Source organism: Saccoglossus kowalevskii, chromosome 7, assembly GCF_978046115.1.
Source record: "Saccoglossus kowalevskii chromosome 7, keSacKowa6.1, whole genome shotgun sequence".
Taxonomy (NCBI): domain Eukaryota; kingdom Metazoa; phylum Hemichordata; class Enteropneusta; family Harrimaniidae; genus Saccoglossus; species Saccoglossus kowalevskii.
The window spans coordinates 33,677,214-33,691,149 of NC_140647.1; the positions used below are offsets into that span (position 1 = coordinate 33,677,214).

The 13,936-nt window shown below is 35.7% G+C and overlaps 1 protein-coding gene across 1 annotated transcript; it reads left to right on the forward strand.

The window, feature by feature from the left end:
• The first annotated feature begins 88 nt into the window (after positions 1-88).
• LOC100370768 (bifunctional coenzyme A synthase-like) lies at positions 89-12,723 on the forward strand. The gene is made up of 9 exons (XM_085501490.1): positions 89-213; positions 2,871-3,482; positions 4,420-4,640; positions 5,020-5,151; positions 7,432-7,621; positions 9,359-9,508; positions 9,590-9,687; positions 10,207-10,353; positions 10,840-12,723. The coding sequence occupies exons 2-9, from the start codon at positions 2,894-2,896 to the stop codon at positions 10,903-10,905; spliced, it is 1,593 nt and encodes a 530-aa protein (XP_085357616.1). The 5' UTR covers positions 89-213; positions 2,871-2,893; the 3' UTR covers positions 10,906-12,723.
• The last annotated feature ends 1,213 nt before the right edge of the window (positions 12,724-13,936 follow it).

Consider the following 13,936-nt stretch of genomic DNA (forward strand, 5'->3'; position numbering starts at 1 on the left):
TTCTCGGATTGGTCAGTTTTGTCAGGTGATAGTCATGTGATCTTTTCGGGCATGCGTAGAGCAAAGGGTTAAAGTTGAAAAATACTATCTCAGATTAAATTCTCGCCTACCCCTACCTACCTGAAAAGAGTAATCGTTGCGACGGGGTCGACCACTCAGTTGACCCAAATCTAGTCGAAGATCGAGTGGTGACCAATTGTCTTCTGCTGACAGGTATAATTTATCCATTTCCAAACATAACTACTTCAGTGACCTCACTTTTATGACTAAATTCCAATCCAAACTTGTAAGTTCCTAGTTTTCTGCGAGGCGTTCCTTTCTAAATTTGACTGGAGAAAGAGCGGACGACGCTGTCCACTGCAGCCGATACGTCTTCTGTTGAGCTATGTAGTGGTTTGAACCTGGCGTCGTGCCAACGTGATTGCTAGGAGCTGTGTTGACCTTTGAGACCTGATAATAGGGTTTTATTTGAGCTTGGCACGATGGGTAACCGTTGTTCTTTAATACATGTAGTAATGTACAATTGAATCTTTCCAAGGTCTTCTTAATTGATGGGTGGATGCTGTTTAATTTAACTTGTTTTATTGAGATATAAACAAACAAACAAATGAAAAATCAAATTCTTATTTCAAACTGAAATAAAGAAACTTGAATTAATTATTACACACACTGTCTTATAACAAAATATTGTCATATTGTCAATCTACTGTGATATCATAGACATTCTTTGAGCATGACTAAATAAATGTATACATTTGTGTAAGGCAAGATGCTGAATTGAGTTACGAACATCCATCTGTTTTTGAGTTATGAGCAACACAGATTTTCTTTTTGTTTATCATTAATACTAGTAGTTACAAGTTCAGTTACTTAACTGTTAATTGAAGTTTGAGTTATTAAATGTGGACGTTAAGCAAACAAAAAATCTATGTCTATGTCGCCCGTAACTCGAATTTTGATTCACTCAAATTTGAGTTTGTAATTGAACATGGTTTGTAATTGAACATAGTTATAATTTGGTTTTGCAAAAGTGGGCATGGTTTCTAAAATGTGAGCAGACCAGGGGAGTATTACATGTGAAATGGTATATTTTTAAGGGGGAACCGCTCAATTCCAGGGATTGCACCAAAGAATCATGGGACACTATTGTTTATGTTGTTTACAAAGTTAATCTATCTTTTGTTATCCATTGTAATTTTAATCCAGAAAGTAAATTTGTTGTGAAATTAGGCTTAACTGGAAGTGCCCCTTTAACAGATTCAGATTCCAGTGACAGATGAGGAAATTATTAACAAACACCCTTTAAACAACAGAACTGAAGGATTATACGAGTGTGAAGTTTTGCATTCAATTTTGATTAACATTCCATTCAATATTTTTTTCATTTTTGATTCGCTGGTGACTTTTTCATAAGACCCGTGTGACCTGAGCCAATTGGCCCTCAGAGGAAGAAGGCCTAACTATGGGAGAGGACAACCTAACACATTACCAAAATGACAATGATCATCTCTAATAGCAATGCATACTGTTGTATATATTGTACATTATATGCAACATTTTTTTAGTTCAAATCAAACGTGAATCGAACATATAGTTCATGCTCGAAATATAATCTAAATATAAAGTAAAGAAATAGTAAATTACTAAATGAATAAAAATAAAGTTTATAAAAAATAGAAATAGTTAACTTCCGTAGCAGTTGATTGTGGATTGTCATGATTGTTACAACAAATTTTTGGCATTTTGCTTGAAGGTAAAAGGTTCTAATAAATACCCGTTTCCACTGAAGCAAATACCATATTTGCTCTAATAGTAGCATAATCATTTAATGAGGTATATCTGTTTAAAATAACTAATATTTTTGTAATAATAACTTAATTGCTCCCTTGTAATCAATTTTACATTGGGTTATAGCAAAAAACTGATATTTTATGAAATGTGATAGAATTTATGTAAATAAATAAATAATATTAGAACCTCTCTGTTTTACATATATAATCAGTTGAATTTAAAATAATGTTTGTAATAGAGATACAAAAGTAGTACATGTACTTGAAAGTAAATATATGAATAGATTTTCACTGTCTTTTACATCTTTAATGAAATTTTGATTCTATTATTAATAAATATTTTTCATTCAGTAACATATTTCTGACAAGTCAATAGAAAGTGTTCCTCATCTTCAATTAAATTGTCATTACATTAATAATCCAGTATTGTTATACAAAAAAATACAACTGTTGGCTTACATGTGCTTCCATTGGAGATGTGCTTCTAATAGAAAAAATACTTTTGAATTAAAAATGCATTAAGATTACCAATCATTAGAAATAACTTGACAGCAGTTCTATAGATTCATGTGTCCAAAGTATGTTGGCAGCATCAAGTAAAATACAGAGCTCTGGAAGCAAAACCATGCTGTGATCACAGACTGAAAACTGAAGTCAGTAATAGTAAATATTCATATCAATGCTCTATGATGTCATCATGGAGGTAACATCGCTTATAGAACTGTTAAACATAAACTGTTTGCTATTTAATAATAGGTGAATATTTAAACTACAATATTTCTTGATTTTTCATAAAATTCAAAATTAAAATGGTTTGCATTACATGCATTAACAGATAATTCTCTAATATTTATTTATTAATGTTTTAATCTCAATGGGGTGGTGTTCTCTGTTTTTGATTGTCGACAAATTGGCACTTGGTCAACCCTTTAATATAAAGCTCCTTCAGGTAATACTGATTAACAGTAACTCCACACACTCCAACTCAACTCACAATCAGTTGTCTTCAATGCAAGAAGCCTTGGTCACAGTCTGATCCATCATTTGTATAATGAATGTGTTTTCTGTTTAAATTTGTAGAACTATACGTTGTACATGGTAGTATGTATCGTACTGGTCTTCTCCTGTTAACATCGTCAGTATCTAATATACAATGCAGTATATTACCAATATTGAGTCAGGCAGCAGAGTGTATCAAAGAGACATTATATGTAAATTTACAGACTGCACAACCATTAGATGTAAACAGTGTACCCATTGTACCATTAACAAAACAAGTGACAAATTTAGTCACAAGCATCTACACCAATGCCGCAGATGTCTGTCAACACTTAGATGTACGAGTCTTGCTATCAAACATAAGCAATAAAAATGTGAATCTTTCATTTCCATGGCAACTTAGTAAAGACATTGATGTGGTGCTGACTGATTATCCTCAGAATGAACAGTTGCATCACATCATTGGAAGTATGTTTAATGTGAAATCTACTCCGCAGTTCAACTATCTGCGTAACTGTGAATTTAAGGTTGCGAAGGACAATGAAAATGAAGAAATGCTATCATATGGCAGTATTGTTCTTGGTGGAACATTTGATAGATTGCACAATGGACACAAGATTCTACTGAGTGTGTCTTGTTTATTAGCAGAAGAAAGGATCACAGTTGGTGTTACAGATGGAAAGATGAATTGTAGTAAGTATAGCGCCCTCTAGTGACAGCTTAGTGTAGATTTACATGTTACCGGTACTGTAAACCACTTTATTTTCTAGAGACAAATTGTAAATTCTTGAGAAAAGAAAAACATTTATTGAATATTTCACTGGGCTTCTTAAAACGTAGTTATAGTGACTATCCTGGTCACTTTGATCTGCAACTTTATCTATGCGTCTGTTTTCTCATGTCTGATCAAGCATATTACTGCATATATATTCAATCTTTTGTAATTTTGGGCCATCTAATTAAAATGAATGACCTCTTCACTGCCCACTATTATGTGATTATATGATGTCATAGCTTTACTTTATCACATGATAATGTGAACCTCTATTTTCAACTCTGCAGTTTAACTGAATTTGTTCATTCATGAAGGTGATTATTAATTTCCTGCAGAGTCATCACCTTGTGTAATATCTTGCCATTGACCCTTATTCTTGTCCAATATAAGGGGGTGATTCGCTTAGATCATGAGCTTGAGTGTGTCTTGTTCATTAATACACGCATCCCAGTCTCTGCCCTGTTATCACTCAATAATGGGCAGTGTATGGTTCTTTAACATTTTTAGCAGTGGAAATGTAACTGTTTACAGTTGCTGTTACCGTATTTGTTCTATTAGAAGCATATCTCCAATAAAAGCACATGTAAACCCAAAATCACATTTGTTGCATCCAATAAAATCTTACTTATTGTAACCATAGAAACACCTCTGTGATTTACGCTACTAATAGAGCAAAATGGTTTATTGAAGATTTTTAATCTAGGTGCATCCAGTGTAAAAATTGTCTCTTTAAAGTAGTATATACAGTTTCATCGTATACATGTAATTGTAATGTTTTAATAGGGTTTCTGTCAGTTTCTTGGATTGGATAAAACACTATTTACTATGAACATTTTCTTAATTATTTTTTTTCAGAGAAAACAGTATGCGAGTTGATCTGCCCTATAGAAGAGAGAATTAGTGATGTGGTAGGGTTCATTAGGGATATCAAACCCTCAGTTCTTCGAGATCAATCGGTAGTACCAATTATCGATCCATTTGGGCCCTCCATAGTGGATCCTGATATGCAATGCATTGTGGTTAGTGAAGAAACAAAGAAAGGTGGGAATATGGTAAATCAAAAAAGAATTGATAAGGTAGGTTAAAAGCAACTTTACAGTTCAAAATTCTTATTCCAATACTGTATTTGCTCTATTAGAAGCCCATCATCTCCAATAGAAGCGCATAAAAACTAGTTTTGCAATAGTTGTATACTGGATCATTCAAATATTATAAACCACTGACTGTAATTTATGTATGCAAATATGCTACTAATAGAGCAAGTACTGTATACCAATTGTAATAATCTCATTGCATAGTACTTTCAGCAGGTGACATTCTTTTCTAGTTCGTTCATATTCTTTTATTTTACATAATACAAATGAACAAGTATTTGCCACTAGTGGTCTTTAATAATGTACACTACACGTCTATTATGTCATTAACTTGCCATGTTTGGTATTATAAATTACACAGGGATTATGTAAATTATATGTGTATGAAATTGGATTGATTGCCGACTCCCATCATGCACCACATGAAGAAAGTAAAATCAGCTCATCGAGTCAGAGGCAAAGGCTGCTGGGTACTTTGTTGAAACCTCCCCAGGTATGTGGTATTAGCTAATCTAGTCAGAGGCAAAGGCTGCTGGGTACTTTGTTGAAATCTCCCCAAGTATGTGGTACTAGCTAATCTAGTCAGAGGCAAAGGCTGCTGGATACTTTGTTGAAACCTCCCCAAGTATGTGGTATTAGCTCATCTAGTCAGAGGCAAAGGCTGCTGGGTACTTTGTTGAAACCTCCCCAGGTATGTGGTATTAGCTCATCTAGTCAGAGGCAAAGGCTGCTGGGCACTTTGTTGAAACCTCCCCAGGTATGTGGTATCAGGTCATCTAGTCAGAAGCAAAGGCTGCTGGGTACTTTGTTGAAACCTCCCCAGGTATGTGGTATTAGCTCATCTAGTCAGAGGCAAAGGCTGCTGGGTATTTTGTTGAAACCTTCCCAGGTATGCGGTATTAGCTCATCCAGTCAGAGGCAAAGGCTGCTGGGTACTTTGTTGAAACCTCCCCAGGTATGTGGTATTAGCTCATCTAGTCAGAGGCAAAGGCTGCTGGGTACTTTGTTGAAACCTCCCCAGGTATGTGGTATTAGCTCATCTAGTCAGAGGCAAAGGCTGCTGGGTATTTTGTTGAAACCTTCCCAGGTATGCGGTATTAGCTCATCCAGTCAGAGGCAAAGGCTGCTGGGTACTTTGTTGAAAGCTCCCCAAGTATGTGGTATTAGCTCATCTAGTCAGAGGCAAAGGCTGCTGGGTACTATGTTGAAACCTCCCTAGGTATGTGGTATTAGCTCATCTAGTCAGAGGCAAAGGCTGCTGGGTACTTTGTTGAAACCTCCCCAGGTATGTGGTATTAGCTCATCTAGTCAGAGGCAAAGGCTGCTGGGTACTTTGTTGAAACCTCCCCAAGTATGTGGTATTAGCTCATCTAGTCAGAGGCAAAGGCTGCTGGGCACTTTGTTGAAACCTCCCCAGGTATGTGGTATTAGCTCATCTCGTCAGAGGCAAAGGCTGCTGGGTACTTTGTTGAAACCTCCCCAGGTATGTGGTATTAGCTCATCTAGTCAGAGGCAAAGGCTGCTGGGTATTTTGTTGAAACCTTCCCAGGTATGCGGTATTAGCTCATCCAGTCAGAGGCAAAGGCTGCTGGGTACTTTGTTGAAAGCTCCCTAGGTATGTGGTATTAGCTCATCTAGTCAGAGGCAAAGGCTGCTGGGCACTTTGTTGAAACCTCCCCAGGTATGTGGTATTAGCTCATCTCGTCAGAGGCAAAGGCTGCTGGGTACTTTGTTGAAACCTCCCCAGGTATGTGGTATTAGCTCATCTAGTCAGAGGCAAAGGCTGCTGGGTATTTTGTTGAAACCTTCCCAGGTATGTGGTATTAGCTCATCTAGTCAGAGGCAAAGGCTGCTGGGTACTATGTTGAAACCTCCCTAGGTATGTGGTATTAGCTCATCTAGTCAGAGGCAAAGGCTGCTGGGTACTTTGTTGAAACCTCCCCAGGTATGTGGTATTAGCTCATCTAGTCAGAGGCAAAGGCTGCTGGGTACTTTGTTGAAACCTCCCCAAGTATGTGGTATTAGCTCATCTAGTCAGAGGCAAAGGCTGCTGGGCACTTTGTTGAAACCTCCCCAGGTATGTGGTATTAGCTCATCTCGTCAGAGGCAAAGGCTGCTGGGTACTTTGTTGAAACCTCCCCAGGTATGTGGTATTAGCTCATCTAGTCAGAGGCAAAGGCTGCTGGGTACTTTGTTGAAACCTTCCCAGCTTATCTAGTCAGAGGCAAAGGCTACTGAGTACTATGTTGAAACCTTCCTCATTTACTCATCTTTGATCAAACTAGATTCCTGCCCCATACCACAGTGTGTGTGGAAGGTGTGTATGTGTCTATTATTTTGAGATGTGAAATTAAACAATGTTATCACATCTTGTCACTTGTCACCGGTGAGTTCTTTATTACTTTTAATAATTTTAATTTTACAATTCCGTAAAGTGACAGAAAAATACCTGTGTTTTCAATTTAGTATAATTCATGAAGTTGTGATTCTCAAATCAGTGACATTATTCCATATTTCAACAGAATTGGGATTGGCATCAGTGCATGAATGTCATTTATTTGTCTTTTATAAACATTGTTTTAGTGATTAACACTATGATACCCCTATGAAGGATTGGCTATCTGTTTATAAAAGATTCGTTTCACAGCTTGCCAATTTTCTCATATGTATATCTTGCATATGTTTAAAACAAATTCCATTGAAGGCATCACAAGTGTGTTATGCCACTTTTGTTCTTGAGTTACAAATATGAGTTGTGTTCTTTGCTTACCAGCTGCGTGGTGGTTTGACAACGAAACCTTACATACTTGGATTAACTGGTGGATCTGCTAGTGGTAAATCATCTATCTGTAAAAGATTACAGACTCTGGGTGCTGGTGTGATTGACTGTGATAAGCTGGGTCACAAAGCGTATGAGCCAGGAACAGAGGCATATAGAAATGTCATCCGTGCATTTGGAGAAGGTACAGTTATTGCTATTTCACAATGTCAGGGCTGGGGCCATAATAAAAGCCGAAATTTCTAAGACAAATATAGCTTGCAGTGACGAATAAAATTTACATTTGTTTCGTGTGACATGTGGAATGCATATACGAGTATTTGTATGCAGTATATGTAACCTAGGTGTCTTTCACAGTCTAAGTAAATTAATATGTAGTGGGCAATGCCTGATGATTAAGCACAGCCGAGTAGTTTATCAATTTATTAACAATAGAATTGACGAAACCATAGAATGTTGAAGTGTGTGAACAGTTATTAGGGACGACGTCAAAAGATCGATGTCGGATAAAAAACTTAATTCCTTTAGTTTTTTTCCAAACCCCCCTACCCCCCCCCCCACACTGAAACTTAATTGATAAATATTGATCATGGCGTCAGACTACATTCACCATTAAATACAAATTGATAATCGGACAGTAGTATTGCATAGCAGTTGGTTGTCGGGTGGGTGTAAAAAGATTTTACAAATGCACCTCATTTGACGCACAGATTTACACTTGAACCAAACCATTTTTCTGTGTTTTTTTTCCTTTTCGGTTATTTCTGTCCATGATCTGATAGAAAAAAAAACGAACTACAAATACTCCAAGATTTTTTTGACTTCATTAAAAAATAAAATCGTTTTTGTAGGATGGAAACTTTTTGAGGTCAAAACCCCCCACCCCCAAACTAAAGGAAATAAGTTTTTTATCCGACATCGATCTTTTGATGTCGTCTCTTAGTTCATGTGTGAGTTGAGCAGAATCCAAGATTTGTGTGTCACTTCAGATAAAAATGATAAATGACCCAAAACGCTATTCATAGTTCAACTATTTTCAGTCCATTGCCAGAAAACTATTGCCTTATCACTGAACATCTTACCGATGTTTTATCATTAGTCAATGTATAACAAAGCAGCAGCTAGTGTACCCTTTGATTTATGATTTGCAAACAATTTGCATATTCTGAAAAGATTTTGAACATCAGCTCATTTGTATCTCATTCATAATTTACTAATTTATATCATCATGAATGAATCTCAGTCAATGGCTTTAGTCTCCTTATCTCAGTCAATGACTTTAGTCTCCCTATCTCTGCCAATGTTTTAGTCTCCCTATCACAGTCAATGGCTTTAGTCCCCTTTCTCAGTCAATGACTTTAATTTCCCTATCTCAGCCAATGTTTTAGTCTTCCCATCCCAGTCAATAGCTTTAGTCTCCTTATCTCAGTCAATGACTTTAGTCTCCCTATCTCAGCCAATGTTTTAGTCTCCCTATCTCAGTCAATGACTTAAGTCTTCCTATCTCAGCCAATGTTTTAGTCTCCCTATCTCAGTCAGTGACTTAAGTCTTCCTATCTCAGCCAAGATTTTGGTCTCCCTATCTCAGTCAATGACTTAAGTCTTCCTATCTCAGCCAAGATATTAGTCTACCCATGTTACCTGCATATTGAATGCTTGACAATAAATATCGTGTATTTTTTCACAAAAACCATATTCCAGGGCTATGTAACCATCTACCTATTGTATAATGGAAAGTTTGTAGGATGTGAACTCTGGATGTATTGATAATGTCCCAATCACATCAACCACAATGTTACCGATGATCAGTGAAACTTTCTCAATTTGCCAAATCTAATTTTTAGAGCAAAGAAGTGTTGGAATTTAAATATTAATAAACTAAAATGGAATATTGATTATATCTTATGTGCTCCTGTTCCAGACATTGTAGCTGACAATGGTCAAATCAATCGAAAAGCTCTTGGTGCAAAAGTCTTTGCAGATAAATCCAGACTACATGTGTTAAATCAGATTGTCTGGCCAGAAATTGCCAACTTATTTAATCAACAAATTGCTGCCCTTGCTAAACAAGGTAAGATGAAATTCTCTTTGTAAATATGACAGTTTGATAACCTCTAGTATGTAAGCTAACTGATATTGGGATTTATTCTAGGTAAAGAAGTTATTGTGCTGGATGCAGCGGTTCTCATAGAAGCCAACTGGACAAAATATGTACATGAAGTGTGGGTGTCAATCATTCCTAAAGATGAGGTATGACTTGCACAGCAGTCTCAGACATGCATACATTCTGAAGAGGTTTTTTTTTTTTAAATAATGAAGGAACATTTTAGTACATCACTCAAATCAAACAAAGAGCGACGTGGGGAGGGGGGGCTAATAGTGAAATGTACTGCTTTAATAGGGGAAAATTTTGTCCTTCAGTTTAGTATGTTTTATGATTGTCATCTTTGTATGGTGTTGTTTGGTACGTGTTCACATATAATTTAGTGGTACATCAAAATATCAAAAATGTGGCATAGCATGGATCGGGGTTATCAATTTTCATGGACCAGAGTGAAAAACTGATGTATATTGTGCATAACAAATCCTCAGTTTTGTTACTTGGCGTAGATGTATTGAAAGTTGCTCCTCGCTGCAACGTACACTAATCAGTTGGGAATACTGTTTAGTTATCTTACCTTAAATATAATTGTATATCAGTTTATGATTGTACATAGGAATTTATTCAATATGACAAAATGACACAGTATATTATGTATGATTCTATAGGCTATCACAAGAATCATCAATCGCGATGGACTGACCAATGACAGAGCACTACAAAGAATTGAATCACAAATCACTAATAATGAGAGAGTTAAGGATGCTAATGTTATCTTCAGTACACTATGGGAACCAGACATTACACAGAAACAGGTTGGTTTCATCGATAGTAATCCCAATATTTCCCCCTCTTATTTGTGGGGTTTATAATGCAGTATTCAAAACTGATATGTACAGAGTACTGAGACAATGCTCATATTTTGACATCCATTCGTGTCTGTTATATTCCAAGAGCAATTAACAGTATGACTCATTATTAGTGACCATTTTAGTGATTGGCCAGCTTAGGTTGTTAACAATGTGAAAGTCACACATGTACAATACTCTGGTTCTTGCTTAATTGGTGTTAAAGGAATCTGTGCATGGCTTGAGTGCTTTAAAATAGCCCCTGTCAACATAGCAATGTCATTGGTATACTCATATATCATGTATTTTAGAAAGATTGAAATTAATCACTTAGTCTTCTGACTTACACCATTGATTAATTTATAGGTACTGGTTGATTAATGCAGTATATCAAGAAAACTCATCAATCAGAATAATTCATACATTTTTCCTTCTTTCTTGTTTATTTACTAGGTTGAAAAGGCATGGAAGTTGTTAATGGAAAGGCTTCCTACTATTGAATCTGACTCTAAATTGTAACAAATTTCATTATTTTGTGGAATTTCTCGCTAGTGATGTCAACTTTTAATCAATATATATTTGTGGTAATTTAATCAAGTGTAGTCTGATAAGTTTTTGACACTTAATAGTATTATAGCCATAACAATTGGCCAAGATAAAAAATGTTTTTACTTTGCATTCATGACATTGCCAATTTCACTCAAACTTCACACACACGTCATATCATACTTGCATTTGATTCATAATCCAATTCAAGGTTGCTGAATGGTGTCCATTGTAGTGGTAAAAATTCATCAAAATCAAGCCATTCTGGCATTTTGAACCAGGTCTTAGTTGTGCATAGACATATTTCATTCAAAATTTGTATGTTCATTGTTGCACATCATTTTTTTTTATCAGACTGAATTCAAAATGATCGAATGCTGTTCTCAGGCTGTATCTCTGCATGCCTTGATCATTTAACATAAAACATGCACAAATAAACTATTTCCAGTTTGTATCATGTCTGTCATATGAGTGTCAGGCATAATAGATAATGAATACATGGCTGTCTTGTATTAGTAATCTACTATCATACTAACCCCACTAACCTCAGTTGTCACATTTTAATTTTATTAACACTTACACATTCCCCAGAGGGATTGGCAATGGTTACAAATGTTTAAGAAAGAATGAAACGTCAAAAAACTAAGCTAATACTTCACACACAAAAATAATATTAAAACTAAACTATTATGCTATAAAAAGATAGGTCATTGATTTCTTCTGCAATTGCATGAAACTTGATAATATATTCCTTTCTTTGGGATGTCTGTGTTTAGAGATCACTTTAAAAAAGTACCCATGGGGACTGTTTCATTTTCAATGACGTGTACTTTTTATTGTGCACTGTGCAAGTTTTAAGCTTGCTAGTCACTGCAGTATTGGTTTGTGTGTTCAATGATAAGATAGGGTACTAATACCGGTAGGTTGATTTCATGACCAATGTCTGACCTGAGTGATGGTGCATTGGTTAGCATGTTCACCTCATACTACGGAGGTTCAAGGTTTGAATCACTGAGCCAAGAGCAGACTGTACACTTAATAACAGTATAAATTTGAGAACAATCTGCATTGCCTTCCAAACATGTGGTTTAGGTTTGGGACACTCGTCCTTACATATTAGGGACAAAGACAAACACAAGTTCAGAAGAAACGGCAGTGAAAAAAATGTGTCTCAGCACAAAACTTCGTTTTTTGCAAAACCAAAAAGATACCACAATGTCTTGTAATCTACGTATGGGTACCAAAATTTCACAAATTCATAAATTGTCCTGCTTGATTTGATAACTGCTTACTAAAAAAAATACTTTTCTCGTATTTTACGAACATCTCATGAATTTTCAAACAACAACCTGAATGCCAATACTTATACACAAAGCAACATTTTGAGACAAAACTGAAACTGGTACTCTGGAATTCCTGTGTGAGACCGCATATTGCTCTTCACCAACACACTGTTAGTAACCGTGACCAACAGTATAACAACCACTCCCTTTTACTCTGGGTAATTTACGCAGTCACCTGCATGGTAACCTAGCAACGAGATAACTCTGCTATTGTTATGGATTACTTGCATGAATGTTGAACATAAATCAAACACTAATCATGGCAATTAAATTTTCTACAGAATAAATTGGTTTTAAAAAAAGTTTGTAACTGTTTGGACTGTGTTTAGAGAGTCAAAGGTCAGGTATGACTCTTAATAGTGCCTTGTAAAAACAATGTGATTATTGGAAATATTTCTGTTGCAAAATTAACACTCTTTAAGTGCAATAAATAAAACTTATAAATCCACATATAGTGTTTTGTATTGGTTTGTTTGACATGACAAACGTTTGTTCATTTTCTCAACACATGGTCCACTTTTGTGTAGTATGACTTGGTCTTTCCTCTTTGGTCGACCAGAATTGCTCCTTCCGACCATGGAGCGAAAAAAAAAATTCATTTCTAACTTCAATGATAGTATGTTACACACACAGATTTTAATACCAGTCCTGGTCATGTGACCAATTGCTTAGACTGTTCCCTAAACTCGCACTTGTCTCTATGCAAATTGCAAGTTGTTGTGTAAATACTGAGATTGTAAACTGTAATTGTAAATCTTGTGAAATGTTATCTTGCATAACTCTGTGAAAAACTAGATTATTTGTATGTAGATTGTTTAACCATATATTGTAACTAATGGTAGGTCTGGAATTGATGAGTAGATAGTTATTGAAAACCTGGCCATAACTTCTATCACAGTCAGTTTAACATAAAGCATTAACTTGGCCTGCTTGTGGTTTTACACAATTATACCTACAACAGTGTGCAATTATCTATGTTTATCACAACGATGCTACATTAAACCAAAGTCTGACTTGAATACTGTAAAACAGCTACATACATCTAATTTTCCTAGATAACTAAAAAAAATCTCACTGGAAGAATATAAATATACGCCCTCTGTGGCAGAAATGGGAAATGTTTTCAAAATTGAAAAATAATTCATTCAGAATTGACATAATGCAAATCAAATAATTTTTGGCAAAGATAATGGGAGATTAACTGAAACGACTTGTACGGATGTGGAATGATTTTTAACTATTAATCCCTAGAGGGCCAAAAATGTGTAACTATGGAAACCAAAAATGTCTTGTATTTAGCATAGTGGAATATTCTTGTGAGAGCATGTTCAGTCCAAAGTTCACTATTATGAATGCTCGATCTAGAATTTTGTATCCATGATTCAACCTATGAGGGCACTGACTCATTGGGTGATTTATTGAGGGCACACCCACCTTTTAATTAAAACTAGGGTAAGGTAAGGTGGGTAGACACTCACCCTGGAGACAGTATTTCATATTACTGTACATTTTGTACAATGATTTTTCACTGTTTTGATCAGTGTATTCACCAGAATTCAAATACACTGATTTGTCAGTGAAACAAGTTCTATCATAATATTACTCATTTACATGGATTCAATTCAGCAAATTTCCCTGAACAGGAGTTTGATTGAAAATCT

Excerpts from the sequence above, each read along its gene's own strand:
- LOC100370768 (XM_085501490.1), top strand. The coding sequence starts at position 2,894 with ATGTATCGTACTGGTCTTCTCCTGTTAACATCGTCAGTATCTAATATA. Across the intron at positions 3,483-4,419 it reads AGATGGAAAGATGAATTGTA|AGAAAACAGTATGCGAGTTG; the intron begins GTAAGTATAGCG and ends ATTTTTTTTCAG. Across the intron at positions 9,688-10,206 it reads CAATCATTCCTAAAGATGAG|GCTATCACAAGAATCATCAA; the intron begins GTATGACTTGCA and ends ATGATTCTATAG.